Source organism: Macaca fascicularis, chromosome 12 (genome assembly GCF_037993035.2).
Source record: "Macaca fascicularis isolate 582-1 chromosome 12, T2T-MFA8v1.1".
In the NCBI taxonomy this organism is placed as follows: Eukaryota; Metazoa; Chordata; class Mammalia; order Primates; family Cercopithecidae; genus Macaca; species Macaca fascicularis.
Window position 1 is genome coordinate 122853713 of NC_088386.1, and position 20718 is coordinate 122874430.

Below are 20718 nucleotides of genomic sequence, written 5' to 3' on the forward strand. Positions count from 1 at the left end.
CCCAGCTTTATTGAAGCATCACTGACAAATAAATGTTGTATATATTTAAGGTATATAATGTGATGTTTTGATGACATATACATTGTAGAGTGATTACCATGACCAAGCTAATTAATATATCTATTACTTCAAGTAGTTAGCATTTTCACGTGTGTGGTAAGAACACTTAAGATGTACTCTGCTAGCAAATTTCAAGTGTACAATGTAATGTATTGTTATTAACTCTACTCACCATGCTGTATATTAGCTCTCTTACTTATTCATCTTATAACTGACAATTCGTGGCCTTTGATCAGCATCCCGCTATTTCTCCCATCCCTAGTCCCTGGCAACCACTGTTCTACTCTGTTTCTATGAGTTTGACTTCTTTAGATTCTACATATGAGTGAGATCATACAGTATCTGTCTTTCTGTATCTGGCTTATTTCACTTAGGAAAATGCCATCTGGATTTGTCCATGTTGTCTTAAATGGCAGGATTTCCTTATTTTTTAAGGCTGAATAATAAAATTTCCATTGCATGTGGATGCGTGTGTATATACATACCACATTTTCTTTATCGGTTGATGGACACTTAGGTTGTTTTTTTATCTTGGCTATTGTGAATAATGATATAATGAACATGGGAGTGCAGATATCTCTTTGAAATACTAATTTCAGTTCCTTTGGGAATATACCCAGAAGTAGGATTGCTGGATCATATGGTATTTCTAATTTTAGATTTTGTAAGTACCTCTGTATTGTTTTCTATAATAGCTGTACCAGTTTGCATTCCCACCAACAGTGTATCGGGGTTCCCTTTACATCCTTGCCCACACTTGTTATATCATTTAATTTTTTATAACAATCATCCTCACACATGTGAGGCGATATCTCATTGTGGTTTTTGACTTGTATTTCCCTGATGATTAGTGATGTTGAGCAGTTTTTCATGTACCTGTTGCCCATTCATATCAAAGGAAACAGCAAAATGAAAAGGCAGCCTGCAGAGTGGAGACTATATTTGCAAACCATATATCCAATAGGGGACTAATATGCAAAATATGTGAAGAACTATAACTCAGTGGCAATAAAACAAATGACCCAATTGAAAAATGAGTAAAGCACTTGACTAGACATTTTTCTAAAAAAGACATACAAATGTAACTTGTGATTTTTTTAATACAGTGTATTTTAGATACATGTGTTTTATGCATAATTTAAATTCCACTCTTCCTCTCATCTGGTAGTTACGTACTGAGTGTTAGTGTCAGGCTGTTTACTATAGTGGCTGTGGTCATGGATGTAGAGTTGGTGGTGGTCCTGTCCCAGAGAGAATTACTCTGAATAGCATAGAGGGTGGTAGGTCATAACCAAATCCCCAGTCCTAGCCTAAGACCTAGTAAGGTCAAGAAGAAGTTGTTCCTAGTGGCAGGGTTGTCCCTGCATGCTGCTTCAGATGGCAACTTCCACGTATAGCTAAGAACAGAATGAAGCCACAGGCTTATTCAGAGACCACAAGCTTCACAACTTCTGTTTAGCACGTCTAATTATGGTTGTGACAACCCAATCTGGTTTTGATGCTGTTACGTTTGAAGGTAGATCCCAGCCACTGATCAGCGCATTCAGATGGGTCATCTTCCTCCAAAGCCCAGGGCTTCTTTCGGTCTCCACAGCACCCCCAGCTCAGGGGTAAAGTCCCTAACCCTAGGACTGGTGGACCCACCTTCCCAGTTCAGTTTTCTCCCCGTGTGCAGGTCCATCTGTCTTTTCGCTCAGCATGTGGGTATCTTTAGAGGGTGAAGGGAAGTGATTTGTCAAATGGTTACCAAGAGCATGGAGAAAGTTAATTTACCTCTTAAAATCAGTTTTATATTCCTTTTACTTTGGTGAAATTCATTCTCCTGTTGTGTGTGTATGTGTGTGTGTGTGTGTGTGTGTGTGTAATGTTGAGAGATTCTCAGTTTTGATTGAATGAGATCATAATCTCATTTTTATTTTAAATAGGAACACTTTTATAGAGCTTAAGTGAAACAAGACCAGTTAAATGTTTTGAGATGGAACACAGGTGGAAAATGCTGAATGTTGGAGTGTGATGCAGTGAGTTCTCTGGACTGCCAGCCTCCCTTCCCTAGGTATTTGAAATTATATTAAGGCAATTAGATTATAACTCAAACTTCTGAAAACCATTTAGAGATAGATAAGAAATTCATTTCACTGTATTGTACTCCATATTGTAAATGAGATTCAAGATTAATTGTCTAATAGGTTGAAGTTTTAAATTGAAATTTCCTTCTATGTTATTTTCTATCATATATGCTTCACCATGAAGGTTGATTTGAAACCAGAGTTTCAGAAATACTGATATTATTATATTCTTTTCATCTAAACTGAAGTTATTATTATATTTTTAACTGGTCCTGGCCACTTCTTTGTATCTCTCAAACTGCCACTTTCTTTGTCATTTTTAGAGCTATTAATAGGTGGCAGATTGTACTGAGCCTGAGCATAGAATAAAATAAGTACATTGGTCCCCCTTATCTGTGATTTTTGCCTTCTGCGTTTTTAGTTAGCCCCAGTCAACCTTGATCCAAAAACATTAAATGGAAAATTCCAGAAATAAACCATTTATAAGTTTTAAATTTCACACCGCTCTGCATAGCATGGTGAAATCTCACCCTGTCTCACCCAGGACATGAATCATCTCTTTGCCCTGTGAGTCCATGCTGTCTGTGCTACCCACACGTGAGTCAGTTAGTAGCCGTTATGATTATGAGACCAGAAAAACATAGTATATATAAGGTTCAGTACTATCCATGGTTTCAGCCATCCAGTTGGGGGTCTGCAGATAATGGGGGACTACTATACAATTTTTTTAGCATGGTTGGGGAGCTAAAAGTATAGTTCCTACTATTCTTGCCAGAAAATGGGAAAAAAATGTTCAATCCCATATTTTTATTATATATGAAGTAGTGACATGGACAGGAGACAGAAACAGTGGGTAGAAGAAGGCGGTTCCCAGCAAAGGCCCCACCATCAAGCCTGGAAACCCACAGCCCTGAATGGCAACAGGCAATTCCTTTTTTGCACCCAATAGCTGCCTTTTGGCCCACCATGCCCCGCTCTCCTCTACCCATATAAACCTGAGACCCCAGGCTCCAGAAGGAGACAAAGAAATGAACAGAAGAGCAGAAGAACAGGGGAATGGCGCAACAGAGTGAAGAGGAGCATCGGAATGCCAAGAGGAGTTTACCTGGGGACGATCGGAGAGGAGATATGTCACTGGACAGCCAAACTCCAGGGGAAGACCATCTTCCCACTCCATCCCTCTTCCAGCTCCCCATCAGTCCCGCTGAGCCACCTCCATCACCCAATAAAAGCTTCACATTCATCCTTTGAAAAGGCAGAGGGTGCACTGAGCTATCTAACCCTTAAGCCGACTGTGGATGGCAAAGCTAAAAGAGTACGCGTAACACACACCCACTTGGGCTTCAGGAGTCGCAGATACACACCCCTGGATATTGCCGTGGGGCTGAATCCTAGGAGCACTCATCCCAGCCCCTGCACCTATCCATCAGTGTGCTCCCTTTCCTGTAAGGGGTTTAAGCAGGCACGGCCGCCAAACAGACAAGTCACACCCCTGTGGCACATCCTGCAAGGGGGGTCAGGGAACTCCTGTTTCAGTAGATATATTTGATGAAAATAATGCCCTCCTGAGGGAATGATCGTTTATGTGGTGTATGTTTGTGCATGCATGTGTGTGTGTGCACGCACGTGCATATGCCATGACTTTTAGCCCTAACTCATCTTTCAAGTTTGAAATTTAAATGTGTGTTTCTTTGTTCTGAGTGACGGGAAGATAAATATGAAGACAACTTTGGTGGATGCAGGTGGGCATCTCAGTTCCTTTTGCTGAGTTTCACTTGCTGTCTGCTTCACTCATCCATGGTGTAGAAAACTGCAGCAGTCTGCCCTGCCGTAACACAGATAGACATCATCCCTCACAGTGGCTGGATAATTCCAGATGTAATGCCAAACACAGAAAACTGATTCCATTTGTGTTTTGTGATAAGAGGTACAGAGAAAAACAGAAAGCAATGTAGTGACTTGTCTTGACAAAATGCTTCCGCTGCCCTGCAGGAGCGAACCCACTTCCCCTGGTTAAGGAGGGCTGTTGCATTTTAAACATGTGGTGGTGGTTACTCATTGTGCTTTTTTTTTTTAAGGTGGGAAATATTGTTCTTTGGACTGAGTTAAATGCAGCTTAGCATAAAAGACGTGATGGTGGAACAAAGCCTGCGGACTGTGACTACTTGACATGCACTGGGCTAATGAGGAGACAGAACGTCTCTGATCAGCAGCAGAACAAACACTCACAAAGGGTCTCCTTCCCTCTTAGGACTTCCTTCGCTGGGCATCTGGCTGGGATTCTTGTTGGACTAATGTACACTCAAGGGCCTCTGAAGAAAATGATGGAAGCATGTGCAGGTACAGAGTAAAACACCTTTGGCATGACAACAAGCTGGACTTTCATCTTCATTTTAATGCGAACAGGAGCAACCCCAGGTTTCCCTGTGGTTCAGCTCAGGAATTCCCTAATATGCCTATTTTTCTTTTTAAACCAAAAGGTAAAACAACCAGTGCAATTCCTTACATTGCTCCACAAAAGAGGCTGCACACTTAAATTTTGAATCTGATACTTTCTTAGGGGACAAATATCAGTATGTATTTATACCCTCAACCTTAATGCTACCCGCAGAAAACCATGATTTCCTAAAGAATGCAGAGAACTAAAGTGCGTTTAAAAGAATGCATTCTTCTGTAATAGTCCGTGAATTAATATACGTGCAAGGCAGAGTTGAAAAAGAAAATGAAGCCTGGATTGAAGTGCATGGCCAGTATTTTAAAGAATTCAGACTGATGACCAGGTCCTTGGTGGATGAGCCATATATTCATGCATGGCCAAACCAAGTCTGTTACTGCTTGAAGCTTGGCTCCTGCTTTTTAAAATTTTGTTTCTCCCTTCAAAATGATACTCAGTGAAAATATTTCATTTAGAAATACTTGTATTTTTTAGACCTCTTAATTTTAAATGCGATTCTCATTTTGACTTGTAAGAAAACTGGTTTTCAAACACTTGTTTTATAGAGTGAGTTCCACTATTTCATCTTTTATTCATGGGAGAGCTTCTGAGACTATTTTACCTTTTCTTGAACCATAAATAATTTTTTCACAGTTTGTGCTGATGACTGGTTTTCTTGAGAACCATATAATATTCATGATATTAGAAAGCTTTCCAGGCACTGCACTGGCACCTTTATTAGCAGGTCGTGTTCACTTTTGGTTGATTTTTACAGGCTGTGTTGCATCTAAGCAGATTCTCATTTTCCCGCATTGGCTTATTAATGTGCTTCTGCTGTATATACTTAGAGGAGGCAGTGGGAACTTCATTTATGGAAAATGTCCAGTTTTATTATATTTTCAATATAATTTAATACTCATTAGTACTGACAAAAGAGATGATTCTCGGAAGTTTAATGTCTTGTTTCCTTTTTCTGTGTCTCATGATGAAGCGGTTAGTAAAGCTTTTTGCAGACATGTTATGAAATTTAAGCAAGTACTTTAATTTTTAAACAGGATTTTCCCCATAATTATAATATTTAAACTCTTAGTTTTAAAAGCCTTAAAAAATGAATGGAGACTTGTTTTTACACCACTCTATTTTCAAAGTAATAAATATGATAGAAAATTAAATAGGAAAATTAGAACACTCAGTGCAATTTGCAAATAGCCTGCAAACTCGGCCTTTTTTCTGCGAGCTGAGAATTGAAGCACACAGGAACCCCATGGAAAATGACCCAGCTTGTGGAAGCTGCCGTCTGATGCCTGCTGAAGAGGAGGGTCGCCCTGAGGGTGTGGTCCTTGGCCCTCCCTCCCTCACTTCATTCAGCTGTGCCAAATTGACTGAGTAGACAGTCCTACTGCCTTCTATAGGGACAAGAAAGGGTAAAGTCCCCTAGGAATGGGAAGGAGCGTGGCTCTCCTAACACCCTTGTTTGAGGAAGCTTCTCCATTTAGCCGGAGCGTCTCTGCTTAGACAGAGGCATCAAAGCTGAGCTTTGGTACTTTGGAGGCAAAGACTAAGAAACTTCAGTGAGTGTAAATTAGGGTTTCATTTTCCACTCCCCACCCCCAAACACACACACACACACACACACACACACACACACACATATTCTTTTCCCTGTCAGGCTGACCCCCAAACAAAAGGGAGTTGATTTTAATAAGTATTATAGAAATCATTTGAAATGACCTTGGGCTTTGTCCCAGAGAACTTCCTAATGACTGGAACAATTAGCATTTAAAACTTTATAGCTGCCATTAAAATGTTTATTTCTTTTACATTTAGGTGGTTTTTCCTCCAATGTTGGTTACCCAGGACAGCAATACTACTTTAATAGTTCAGGTAAGCAGTTTATTTCATTTAATAAATTTTAACTTATTTTTAAAATTATAGTGTTCAGCTCTACAGAGTACTTTAGGATACTGCTAGTTGATGCTGTGGTGGAGTCATTCACATGTTATGTAACTGTGCCTCTAACACGCCTGAAAGCTAGTTGGAGGGGTAACCTAGGGAGCATATTTGTGTGGGTTGGTAGGGAAGGCCAGGGAAGGAGGTAACTCAGACATGAAAACATGGTATGATTGATATGAGGTCTCTCATGTGTGATAAGGTTCATATTAGATCTTGGTGCTTCGAGTCTCAGTCTGAGACTCAACTGCTGGGAAAGTGTTAGAAGTTGGTTTTAGGTATATAGTTCTCCACAGTCCATCCCATGTATATTCAGGAAACCCTTGCATACCCTAAGATGCTAAAATAGGCATGCTGCTAATAAATGCCTTGTGACTTAATGAGGAAGAATGTATTTTTCTAAGTGTCTGTGTAAATAGATAGAAAGGACCTGCTGTTAAAAGCATAAGACCTATTTTAGGCTAAAGCCTTTGCATTCCAGTCTGGGGTAGCTACATGGTAGTATCTTAGATCAGGCCCGGCAGCCAGGTGTTAGCCATGGCCATTGGGACACTCATGTCTTAATGCAATGAACTGATTGTGCCCCTCCCCAAATTGATATGTCGAAATCCTAACCCCTAATGTGATGATTTTAGTAGGGTAGGGGTTTGAGGAAAAAATTAGGTCATAAGGGTAGGGCCCTCATGAATGGGATTAATGTCCTTGTAAAAGTGACCGCAGAGAGCTCTCTGGCCTCCTCACTGCCACATGAGGATACAAGAAGTCAGCAGTCTGCAACCTGGAAGAGGGTCCTCACCAGAACTGACCATGCTGGCGTCGTAAGCTTCCAGCCTCCAGATTGTGAGAAATTTCTGTTGCTTAAGCCAGCCAGTCTATGGCTGTTTGTTATAGCATCCCAAATGGACTAAGATGTGTTTCTGTTTATATTAATTGAGGACCACTATAGCTTAAAGCTGAGACTAGCAGCGGTTTCTTTAAAGGACCGGACAGTTAATATTTCAGGCAGTAAGGGCTTTATTGGCCATATAGTCTCTGCTGCAACTAGTTAACCTGTCCTGGTAGCATGAAGGCTGCCATAGACAATGTATAAACAAGTGGGTATGGGTGTGTTCCAATAGAATCTTACTGCTAGCTCCTGCCTTTTCTACTGTGTAAGGATATGAGATTGACACTCTGTCAATTTAACCTTACAAAATAGGGCAGTTCTACTTACTGTCTTTCTCTCTTTTGCACTCCATTTATTTTCTATTTTTTAAAAAAGAGAACTGAAGAGAACAGCTTCTTTCCTTCTTATATGGAAGAAGCACAGTCACAGAGACCAGAGAATTAAGGGCGAAAATAAAAAGCCCTTTTTACCTCTTTTAACTTCTGTAAGATTACCATAGTTATATGCCTTTCTCTGAAGTGATTGGATTTCTTCAAAGGCAGAGCTACATAAGGCCAGGTGGCTATGCTAATGGTCATCTAGGGAACTTTTATGAGAGCATGTGTATATCTTACAAGTAATGATTTATTCTTAATATGGCTGTCCTTAGCTGGAAAAGTCTTTATAGGTCGAGGAACCTCATGAATGTTTAAAAAGCTGTTACCAATTTTTCTAATCTTGGTGGTGTTTCTTGATCTCCTTTGCCATGAAATCCTGGTATGTGTATAAGGAACAGATGGAGTAGTTAATAGAATAATGATAACCAGATTTTCTTTTACTACAGAGCCTAAGTATGCAACTAAAAAAAAAAAATTAAACTAGTATTCCTCTCAGGACATAATTTAAATTTATTTATCTTATTTGTTTGATTGCTAGGTTTTTCCAGGAATGTTTATTATGAAGATTTTAAAACATCTCATTGGGCCAGTGAAACAGCCATAGAAAATTTGGGGTCCTATGGGAGGAGACTTGTTTTCATGATAATAGATATTGATGAGATTTTGGGTCCTGTTGATGATTTATGATCGATGATATAGAACGTTTAATCACACTGGTCTTTCTGATTTAAGGCACCAAAACGTTCCCATTTTCTTTCCCCATGTTTTGTCTGACAAGTACCAAATTTGTTTTTATAATATTCAGATGTTTAGAGCTGTTGACTTTATTTCATTGAAGAACTGCTAGATTATTTTAAAATAAGAAATAGCATGAAGAAAAATGTTTTTCTACATCAAGAAAATGTTGCCTCAAATCATCGCATGTGTATCTGGCAATTAAAACTCTGTGTAGATGTATAATTTCTATGTGGTGAGCAAATATTCAGAGACCTTGGGTTATTTTGGCTCTTGAATTAACTGAGCATTTTTGGGGGTGGATAGGTAGAAATGCTGCTTAGATCTTACATAACAGAATGGCTTTCCACAGGGGTTTGTAAGTGATAATGAGCCGTGTGGGAAATTACCCAGTATACTTTTTGTATTCCAGTAAAATAATTGACACTCTTAGGGAATTGGGCCATTTCTCTATGCAGGGATTGCTGAAGCATCCCGTGCTATTCAGTGACGTCTCTATAAATATTCTATTAGTGTTGCAGAATGGTTGCCACTTTCTTTGATTCTTTGTGGAGAAGATATATTAATTGTGTTTTTACCATTTGTCCTCATGTGAAAGGTCTTTTTTTTTTTTTTTTTGATAAGGAATGAGAAATAAGATTTGTAAAAACACTACCATGGTCTCCTTTACTCTCAAGGTCTGAAACTTGCTGGCTGAGTGTTCCCCAACGCAGCAATGGGGGCTGAATTTTTCTGATTCTATTGGATAGAGACCAGTTTAAGAATAAGTGTTCATATTTAAAATGGTAAGATCCAAGTTCAGTTTTAAGCTATTGTGAGGATTTGGAAAATGTACTTGTCTCCTTTTTCTGTTTTAAATATCAATAATGTTAATATTTTGACATGGGAAACAGGTGAGAGAAAATATGAAAGTTGGGTTATTAGAGGTATTTAGTAAATTCTCATTAATGTTTACTGCACTGGGGCAAGGCTTTTCAGGATTAGTCTCCAAAATCCTAAACAATTTTATTTAATGTTTATTTAAATCATTCCTTTTTCTTTTACTTTCAAGGACATTCAGTAAAATAGAATCAAGTTAGAAGAGTTTTATCACCATCACTAAGAATGGACAAAAGATCTAGATAGACATTTCTCCAAGAAGATATACACATGGCCAATAAGTACATAAAATGACACTCAACATTATTAGTCATCAAAACCACAGTGAGATACCACTTCATATGCCCTAGGATGTTTGTGAATAAAAAGGCAAATAATAGCAAGTGTCAGTGAGGATGTGGAGAAATTGGAACCCACATGCACTGCTTGTAGGAATAGAAAATGGTACAGTTACTTTGGAAAACATTCTGGTGATTTCTCAAATAGTTAAACAGAATTGCCATGTGATGCAGCAGTTCCACTTCTAGGTATATACTCAAAAGAAATGAAAGCGTATATCCACATAAAAACTTGCTCACAAATGTTTATAGCAGCATTATTCATAATAGTCAAAAGGTAGAAGTAACACAAATGTCTATCAGTTGACATTGGATAAACAAAATGTGGTATAAGCCATACAGTGGAATATTATTTGCCCATAAAAAAGAATGAAGTACCGATAAATATAACCAACTTGATGAACCTGGAAAATATACTAAGTGAAATAAACTAGACACAAAATGCCACATATTACATGATTTTGTTTCTATGAGCTCTCCAAAATAGGCATATTCTGCAGAGACAGAAAGTAGATCAGTGCTTACTTAGAGCTGGAGAAGGGATGGGCGGGTGAAGATTGTTAGCTAAAGAGTACATATTTCTTTTTGGGGGTGATGAAAATGTCCAAAATTGATTGTGGTAATGATGGTGCAACTCTAAAATATACTAAAAACCACTGAGTTGTATACTTTAAATTGATAAATTGTAGGGATGTCAATTATATCTCAATAAAGCTGTTCTAAAAATATCCATAGACACAATTACTTTTCATGACCAATATTTATATAAACATAATTATATTAGGCTATCAACTGAAACTAGTGTGTTTTGTCATTCGTTGTTTATATGAAAATGAAGTCTACTAGAGTGCTGATTAACAGTTTCCCTTTTAATCTTGCATATTAGGTAAATATTCATAAACAATACAACAGTGAATTTTAAATAGCGTCAGGACCAACTATCAACAATTCTGAGCATGAAATCTCAATCAGTGAGATTCTGTCATTCAGTGTTCCTCTTTTGACTGGATTGTGTTTTCTTCTGTAGCCTTATTAAAGCTCTAACTCAGGCCTGTACTGCTGTACTGTGGGATAATATGGAGATCTGTCACAAAGACTCATAGTAAAGGTTAGGAATCTTCATCAACAATCCAAACCACATTATTTAAATATTTGAAACATCAACTTCAAAGAATATAATAATGGCAGGAAAGAAGAGAAAAAAATCAAACAGACTATTTTACTTCTCTCTCTTTATGCCAGAATGAGATTGGTAACCTTCTGTGGGGAACAAAAATCTCTTCCAAACAAATTCTCTATTGGCAGTTAAAGAAAATGTAAGGAATAAACTCAAACTGAAAAGATCAATGGAAATATCTTGCAAAAATGAACTTTTCTGTTATTGACCTTTATTAATAGAGTACCTAAGTTTGGTACCTAAAGCATTACTTAACGACCAAGTTGTCTCTTCTCTCTTGTTTTATCTAGCAACTCTTTTTTTTGAAGTTGTATTTTCTTTCTTGTTTTATCTAGAAACCATTTTTTGGGGGGAACTATAATCTCTGACATAGAATTACAATCACAGAGAAACTGGCTGCATCTTAATGTTGTTATTGTCTGAAGTATTCTGTGGGATCTGTATGAAACATTGGTCTGCCCCTCATTGTACAGAGCAACAAGACATTAAGACTTTATTAGCTATTGTTTCCACCATTCTCTTGACTGAAGCCAGGAGTTCACTGAAAACTCTCCAAGTATTGAGTAGCTCTAAGCTGAAAGAATCCACTCCATATGTCAATAGCTCATTCCAGTCTCTTCCCCAGGACTTCTGACTACCCTCTGAATTAATATCTCCTTTCCTCTTTAGCACATAAGGACTCAATCGTGTCCAGCTCCATGGTGGGCACTGAGGATACAGTGACAAGACGATCACCATTTGGCATCTTTTCTTATTTTGAGGATAATTATTATACCTAAAATAATGTTTTGCCTTACTTGCTTGTCCTTGCTTATACAAAACAGGAAGTATAAAACAACAGTCCATAGCTGTGTTCTAGAACCTTTTCCTTGTGCCTGTAGGCAGCTCTGGATATCAGGATTATGACCCGCATGGCAGGCCGGGTCACTATGAAGAAGCACCCAGGAACTATGACACGTACACAGCAGGACTGAGTGAAGAAGAACAGCTTGAGAGAGCTTTACAAGCCAGCCTCTGGGACCGAGGTAGGAGTCTTGTGCCCTTCAGTTATTTTAAAGCATACCTCTTGTGGTAAGGTAGCCTGAAAAAGGGCTATTTGTAGCAAATTAAATTTTAAATAGTTCAGAAAAAGGATACATAGATGAAAAATGTGTGCAGATCGTGATTACAAAGAATGGGGTGTGATGCCATATTCCCAGCAACCTAACCTAGTAAGGTGCCAGACTGGGTATGTATTGTTAAAGTGGTTCTTTTTATAGGCCTGCTGCACTCGATGCTTTGGCATTAAAGTCAAGAAACTTAAAATTCTTAGATGCATGATTAAAAAAAGAGATTTTCTTTGGAATTCATATGTGTAAAGAAGGCTCAATGTCACTAAGTATCAAAATATTGCCCATAAACCTTCCAAAAATCTCCCTCAACATCACGTGGGCTAAGAATTCAAGCTCAGGTTTGACTTCTGCTGAACCAATCTGTCTGAGGGTAGAGCCTAGAAATTTGTGTTTTGAACAGGCTTTCCAGGAGTTTCTTTTACAAACCGATATCTGAAAAAACGCTGTATTTATTCTGCCGTCTTTGTTCTAGGTTTGGATTATGAGTTTGGGAATTACTGTTTTTATTGTTTGAGTAGTGACTAAAAATCAGCTATTCATTTAAAGGGCATTTGTTAACGTTTTATGTTTCATGTACAATGGTAGGTACAATAGGGAACACTGTGGTAAAAGGTGGAAACTACCCTCAGAAAGTTAACAATCTGTGTTTGGGCATATGCCTACTAGATGTGATACCACACAGGTAACCCTAGTATCAGGTGTCTAAGAGAGGCTCAAGCTAAGTGCTAGAGGTAGGGAGAAGATGGTGAGCTTTGTCATACCTAGAACTATCAGATTTTCACAGAGGAGATAGCGTTTGAGTTGGACCTTCAAGGATGTGTAGAACTTGAAGAGCTGTGGAGGGGCATTCTCTGTAGAAGTCTGAGTATCAGCATAGAAGTTAGGGTCATGTTCTGCCAGCCCTCACTTTTGAATGGACAATAAGAGAAGAAAGGGAAGAAGATTGGGAAGCTAGGCTGGGGCTGGATCACAGGGGTCCTAGAATTAAATAGGCCAAATGGAAAGCAGATTTAGTATGTGATATAAATGCCAATAGAGGTCTGCATGGAGACTGATGTGGTCAGATTTCTGTTATAAGAATCTGGTAGTAGCAGTCATTCTGCAAACAAGATTGAGCACCCGTCGGGTACCAAGCATTATGCTAGATGATGAGAGTACATAAATTATAACAATAAAATTTCTGACTTTAGGAAATACAGTCTTAGCAGCAACAGTGTGTGTGGAGGTGGGGAATGACAACAAGCAGGGAGACAAGTTGGAAGACTATATTGCAGTAACCTGAAGAAGAAAGGAAAGCCTAAATTATGAAGGTGGCAGGGGAAGTGGAGAGGAAGGCATAAATCTGTGTTTCTCAGGTGAAGAGTTTCAGAACTGTGATGATATATCAGTAATCTATCACTGTGTAAAGAATCACCCTGAGACTCATGGATTTAAACAGTAAACATTTATTCTTGCTTGTGAGTATATGAAGCAGCTGGGCCAGGCTTAGCCGATTTTGGCTAGCAAGCTAAGGTGTCTGCAGTGGTCTGCTGGGGTCTGGCTGCTCTAGGGTGGCTTCCTCTACATGCCTGCCTGACTGATGCTGGTGGTATGCCACGCCTCATTCCTCATCCAGCAGGCTAGCCTGGGCTCATTCACCAGGCCACAGCTTAAGGTTTACAGGAGAGGGCAGAAATCAACAAGTCTTATGCTGGCACAGTGTCAGTTCCACTGTATTCTGTATACAGTTACTGAAGCAGGTAACAAGACTAGCTTGGATTCATGGGATAGGGAGATAGTCTCCACCTCTTAGAGGAACAGCAAAGTCACTTGCAATGGTTATGGATAGAGGGAGAGGTGGAGAATTGTAGCCATTTTTGTAATCACTGTATCACATGTAGTCAGTGAACTGCCAGTATCACAATCATTCAAAAGCATGCCTTAGCCATGGAATCCTGAAATCCGGGGTAAGGGCCCACAGTCTGTATTTTAACAAATTCTGATGGTTATTCCTGTGCACACAGAGGTTTAATCACCACTGGGCTATCCATGAAATACTACGGGACACGTAGGGCAGGGCAAAACTTCTCAGCGTGGACTTCATACAGCCTGTCTCTATCCCCATCTAGGCTGATTTCACATAAAGTCCCAAGAGCCAAAGAACACAGCATTCATTAAAGGAAAGATTTGGACTTATATTTGGGGGACGTCGTCTGATTATTACCTTCGGCTAAGAAAATGTATATTCTAAAGTAGCAAGCCTTCATAAAGAGTGATGAAAAATCAGAGGGAAAAATTAGGTAGCCCGGGTGAGAATATTTGAATGTGAGACATCAAAAACCTCCCACGTTAAATGTCGTAAGAGAAAGGAAACGCAAGAGGGCAAGCTTACTTTTTGTAGTTTTATTTCTAAAGCGTTGCTATATGCCCCCATAAGTAACTATACAGGAGGTTAGTACTAGTAGTACGGGTGTTTTTTTTAGAAAGAGAGAGAAAATAATGACTTCCTTCAATAATTTGGGCTCAGAGACATGAGCATGGAAGATCTGTAGAGGAAAGCATCCTCTGATGACCCTGGTGATTTTAGAGCAATTTTAGAGACTTGAATCTAGGTACAAAGGAAGGGTCTTACATTTTGGGAGTCAGAAGGAAGTTGGAGTAGATTTTTGAGATGTTTCCTTAAAAAATAATGTGTTTATTGTTAAGTTAATATAAGTCATTAATACTAATTTTTCCTGCTTAACAATAAATGGTATTGAAATATATACTAACAGGCGCAAAAAAAAAAAAAAAAAAAGAAAAAGAAAAAGAAAACAGGCTACCTTCACAGATTTCAGAAAGTCATCTGATAGTAGTGTTGATTTTTCATAAATTTTAATCTCATTCTTAAAAAACTTCTTGTAAAAATAAGAGAGTATACTGAACAGAAATAGAAACAACATAAAATTTTTACTACCCCTATTTTAAATTATTTTTTGTTTTTTCTTATCCTTAAAACATTTCAGTGAAGTTAAGAAATTAATCATTTTTACTTAAAAAAAAAAAAAAAGTTTTTACACATCAGATGCTGTAAGACTTGCTTGGTGAGAAGAATATTTCTGGGATTATTTTGAAGCCAAAGGTTTTGTTTCTACCTCTAACTAGTTGCTTGGTCTGAAAAAAATCTAGCTTCTACTTTGTGAGTATGGAGTTAAGTTCTAAAACTCCTCACAGTATAAGACTGCTAGGACTAAATGATCCAGAGTTTGTGCTGAATTATTTTTGCTATCTGACCTTTTATTTTAACAAAGTCATAGGTTTTTTCCCCCTTTTTTTCCCTTCCTCCTACACATATGTTTTCAGAATTTAAAGCAGTCTCTTCTTTCCATTCATGAAAAATCGTACAAGTACATAGAACTTGTTTGTCTCTCAAACGGCCACTTGGTACATCTGAAACAGAGTGGCCTTGCTTAGCATTTTGAATTACAGTGAATGAAATATAAAAATAAATAATTTTAAAAAGAAAAGAAATCATGAAAGTTAATAATTGATGATTTTTGAATATAGGACTTTCTAAACAGAAAAGTAATGAAAAAATTGTGGAAGATAGATCAATAAAAACTTTGCCAAAGAATTAATATAATCAGTATGTAAAGAACTCATGCAATGAAGTAATTAATGCTAACTCCTATTAGGAAAATTGAAAACAATTTTAACCTATAACCCAAAGACTTCTAAGTGATCAGTGTGAATCTAAAAATAATTTGCTGTGTATTAGCAGAGAGTTACTTAGTTTGCTTGTCTCACCACATTTATTTTTTATTTTTATTTTTAATTTTTGTAGGTATGTAGCAGGTGTATATATTTATGGGGTACATGAGAATTTTGATACAGGCATGCAATGTATAATACGTCAGGATAAATGGAGTATCTATCACCTCAAGCATTTGTCCTTTCTTTGTGTTACAAACAATCCAGTTCTACTCTTTTAGTTATTTTTAAATGTACAAAAAAAATTGTTGACTGTAGTCACCCTGTTGTGCATATTAAATACTAGATCTTACTCATTCTAATTATTTTTTGTACCCATTAACCGTCTTCATTACTGCTTATCCTCCATCCCAGCATCTGGTAACCATCATTTCATCTCTATCTCCATGAGTTCATTTTAATTTATAGCTCCCGCAAATAAATAAGAGCATGCAAAGTTTGTCTTTCTGTGCCTGGCTTATTCACTTAACATAGTGACCTCCAGTTCCATCTACGTTGTTGCAAATGACAGGATCTCATTTTGTTTTATGGATGAATAGTATTCTATTGTGTACAGGTACCACAGTTTCTTTATCCATTCATCTGCTGATGGATACTTAGGTTGCTCCCAAATCTTGGCTGCTGTGAATAGTGCTACAGTAAACATGGGAATATAGATATCTCTTTGATATAATTATTTCCTTTCTTTTGGGCATATACCTAGCAGTAGAATTGCTGGATCATATGGTAGCTCTACATTTAGTTTTCTGTGGAACCTCCAAACTGTTCTCCATGGTGGTTGTACTAATTTACATTCACACCAAAAGTGTACCAGGGTTCCCTTTTCTCCATATCCTCACCAGCATTTGTTACTGCCTGTCTCTTGGATAAAAGCCATTTTAACTGGAGTGAAATGATGTTTCATTGTAGTTTTGATTTGCATTTCTCTGAGGATCAATGATACTGAGAACCTTTTCTTAGGCCTTTTTGTTATTTGTATGCCTTCTTTTGAGAAATGTCTATTCAGATCTTTTGCATGGCTTAAAAATTAGATTATTAGGTTTTATCCTGTATATAAGCAGCTGTTTGAACTCCTTATGTATTCTGGTTATTAACCTCTTGTCAGATGGATAGTTTGCACATATTTTTCTCCCATTCTGTGCGTTGTCTCTTCACTTTGTTGATTGTTTCCTTTCCTGTAAAGAAGGTTTTTAACATGATGTGATCCCATTTGCTGATTTTTGTTTTTTGACCTATGCTTGTGGAGTATTACTCAATAAATCTTTGCCTAATCCAATGTCCTGGAGAGATTCCCCAACATTTTCTTTTAGTAGACTCATAGTTTGAGGTCTTAGTTTTAAGTATTTAATCCATTTGAAATTGATTTTTGTATATGGTGAGAGATAGGGGTCTAGTTTCATTCTTCTGCATATAGAGATCCAGTTTTCCTAGAAGTATTTATTGAAGAGACTGTCCTTTCCCCTAATGTATTCTCTTGGCACCTTTTTTGAAAATGAGATCGCCAGAAATGTATGGATTTGTTTCTGGATTCTCTATTCTCTTCCACCGATCTGTGTGTCTGGTTTTATGCCAGTGCCATGGTCTTTTGGTTATTATAGCTTTGTAGTATAATTCAAAGTGGGGTAATGTGATCCTTCCAGTTTGCGTCTTTCTGCTCAGGATAGCTTTGGCTATTTTTGGTCTTCTGTGGTTCCATGTAAATATTACCATTACTTTTTCTATTTCTGTGACGAATGTCATTGGTATTTTGATAGGGGTTGCATTGAATCTGTAGTTTGCTTTGGTTAGTATGGACATTTTAACAATATTGAGTCTTCCAATCCATGAACATGGAATATCTTTCCACTTTTTGTGTCTGCTTCAGTGTTTTCATCAATATTTTATAGTTTTCATTGTAGAGATCTTTGACTTCTTTGATAAAGTTAATTCCTAGGTATTTTATTTTACTTGTAGCTATTTTAAATGGGATTACTTTCTTGGTTTTTCAGATTGTTCACTGTTAATATATTGAACTGCTGCTGACTTTTGTATGTTGATTTTGTATCCTGCAACTTTCCTGAATTTATCAGTTTTAATAGTTTTTTGGTGGAATTTTGGGGTTTTTCCAAGTATAAGATCCATACCACCTGCAAACAAAAATAATCTGGCTTCTTCCTTTCCAATTTGGATGCCCTTTATTTATTTGTCTTGTCTGATTGCTCTAGCTAGGACTTCCAGTACTGTGTTGAATAGCAGTGGTGAAAGTGAGCATCTTTGTTGTGTTCCAGATCTTAGGGGAAAGGCTTTCAGTTTTTCCCCTTTCAACATGATACTAGCTGTTGGTCTGTCATATGTGGCTTTTATTGTGTTGAGGAATATTCCTTCTATACTCATTTTTTAGGGTTTTTTGTCATGAAGGGATGTTGAATTTTATCAAGTGCTTTTTCCACATCAATCGAAATGACCATATGGTTTTTGTCCTTCATTCTGTTGATATCGTGTATCACATTGATTGATTTGCTTATGTTAAACCGTCCTTGCAGCACTGGGATAAATCCCAAATGGTCATAATGAATTATCTTTTTAATATGTTGAATTCAATTTGCTATTATCCTTGAATCAATGTTCATCAGGGATATTAGCCTGTAGTTTTCTTTGATATCTTTGTCTGGTTTTGGTATCAGGATAATACTGGCCTCATAGAATTAGTGTGGAAGTATTCCCTCTGCCTCTATTTTTTAAAATAGTTTGTGTTGGATTGGTATTCATTCCTTTTTAAACATTTGGTAAAATTTAGCAGTGAAGCCATTGGGTCCTGGGCTTTTCTTTGCTGGGAAACTTTTTATTACGGCACCAATCTCATTACTTTGTATTGGTTTATTTAGGTTTTGGGTTTCTTCATGGTTTAATCTTGGTAAGTTGTGTGTGTCTAGGAATTTATTCATTTCTTCTAGGTTTTCCAATTTATTGGCATACAGTTGCTCATAGTAGCCTTTAACAAGCCTTTGAATTTCTGTAGAATAGGTTTTAATGTCTAGTTTTAATCTCATTTTTGTTTGGGTCTTCTTTTTTTCTTAGCCTGGCTAAAGGTGTGTTGATTTTGTTTATGTTTTCAAAAGAACAACTTTTTGTTTCATTAATCCTTTGTATTTTTTTCGTTTCATTTAGTTCTACTCTTAACTTTATTACTTTTCTTCTACTATTTTGTTTTGTTTTGTTTTGTTTGCTTTTGCTTTTCCAGTAGTTTAAGATGAATCATTATGTTATTTGAAGTTTTTCTACCTTTTAGATATAGGCACCTATTGCTATAAACTTGCCTCTTAGTCCTGCTTTCACTGTACCCCATAGGTTTCAGTATGTTGTGTTTGTATTATAATTTGTTTCAAGAAATTTTTGAATTTCATTCTTAATTTCCTCATTAACCCACTGGTCATTTAGGAACATACTGTTCAATTCCATATATTTGTATAGTTTCGCAAATTCCTTTTTAGTGATTTCTAATCTTACTCCATGGTGGTCAGAGATGATACTTGATATAATTTCAGTTTTTCTGAACTTTTTAAAAGACTTTTTTGTGGCCTAACATATGGTCTACCGTTGAGAAGGATTCATGTGCTGAGGAAAATAATGTGTGTTCTGCAGCTGTTGGATGAAATGTTCTATAAATATCTGTTAGGTCTGTTTGGTCTATATTGCAGATTAAGTGTTACTTTTCTTTGTCGAGTATCTTTCTGGAACATTTTTCCATTGCTTTAAGTGGGGTGTTGAAGTCTCCAGCTATTATTGTATTGGGATCGATCTCTCTCTTAAGCTCTAATAATATTTGCTTTATGTATCTGGGTGCCCCAGTGTTAGATGCATATATATTTATAATTGATATATCCTCTTACTGAATTGACTGACCCCTTTATCATAATATAATTACATTGTCTCTTTTTATAGTTTTTATCTTCAAATCTGTTTTGTCTGATATAACCATAGCTGCTCCTGTTCTTTACTGGTTTCCACTGGAAGGAAATATCTTTTTCCATTTCTTTGTTTTCAATCTATATTATGTATTTTCTTTCTTTTTTTTTCTTTTTCTTTTTTTTTTTTTTTTTTTTTTTTGAGACAGAGTCTCACTCTGTTGCCCAGGCTAGAGTGCAGTGGTGTGATCTTGGCTCACTGCAAGCTCATCTCCTGGGTTCACACCATTCTTCTGCCTCAGCCTCCCAAGTAGCTGGGACTACAGGTGCGTGCCACCATGCCCAGCTAATTTTTTGTATTTTTAGTAGAGTGTTAACCAGGATGGTCTCGATCCCCTGACCTCATTATCCACCCGCCTTGGCCTCCCAAAGTGCTGGGATTACAGGCGTGAGCCACTGCGCCTGGCCTCTATATGCATTTTCATTCTCTATAGGTGAAGTGTGTTTCTTGTAGGCAACAGATCATTGGACCTTGTTTTTTAATGCATTCATTCTATTCTGCATCATTTAGTCTTTTTTCATTTAATGCTATTAATGTTTAGTAAGGATTTACTCCTACCATTTTGTTATTAGTTTTCTGATTGTTTTGTGGTCTTCCCTTTCCTCTTCCCTTCCTTCCTGTCTTCCTTGTAGTGAGTGATGTTCTCTGGAGGTATGTTTTAATTTCTTGCTTTTTATTTTTTGTGTATCTGTTGTATATTTTTTGATTTCTGATTACCATGAGGCTTGAAATTAATATGACCTATTATTTTAAACTGATAACAACTTAACACTGATTGCATAAAGAAACAAGCAAGCAAGCAAAGAGAAAATCAATAAAAACTCTACACTTTAACTTTGTCCCCCTAGTTTTTAGCTTTTGTTTCTACTTACATTTCATTATACTGTTTATGTTTGAAAAATTGTTGGAGTTATTATTTTTGTTTGGTTCATCTTTTAGTCTTTCTACTCAAGATATGAATAGCTTACACACCACAATTACATGTGTCTTTTTATTCGTTTTTCTGTGTGCTTGCTATTACCAGTGAGTT

General features: G+C 37.2%; 1 protein-coding gene across 28 annotated transcripts in view; it reads left to right on the forward strand.

Annotated features, from left to right (window-relative positions):
* The window catches only part of RHBDD1 (rhomboid domain containing 1), a 161604-nt gene that overhangs the window by 66976 nt on the left and 73910 nt on the right, over positions 1–20718 (forward strand). For 15 of the 28 annotated variants that reach the window (XR_012421531.1, XR_012421532.1, XR_012421529.1 and 12 more), the window contains 3 exons: positions 4378–4466; positions 6388–6444; positions 11784–11927. Coding sequence is in view for 23 of the 28 variants with exons in the window: in XM_074010356.1 (XP_073866457.1) it covers positions 4378–4466; positions 6388–6444; positions 11784–11927 (290 nt within the window). In the remaining 5 variants the exon portion in view is untranslated. Of the gene's footprint in view, positions 1–1985; positions 2114–4204; positions 4467–6387; positions 6445–9185; positions 9294–11783; positions 11928–20718 lie in introns of those variants that run through there. The other 13 variants (XM_074010363.1, XM_074010364.1, XM_074010358.1 and 10 more) reach the window with 6 other exon arrangements.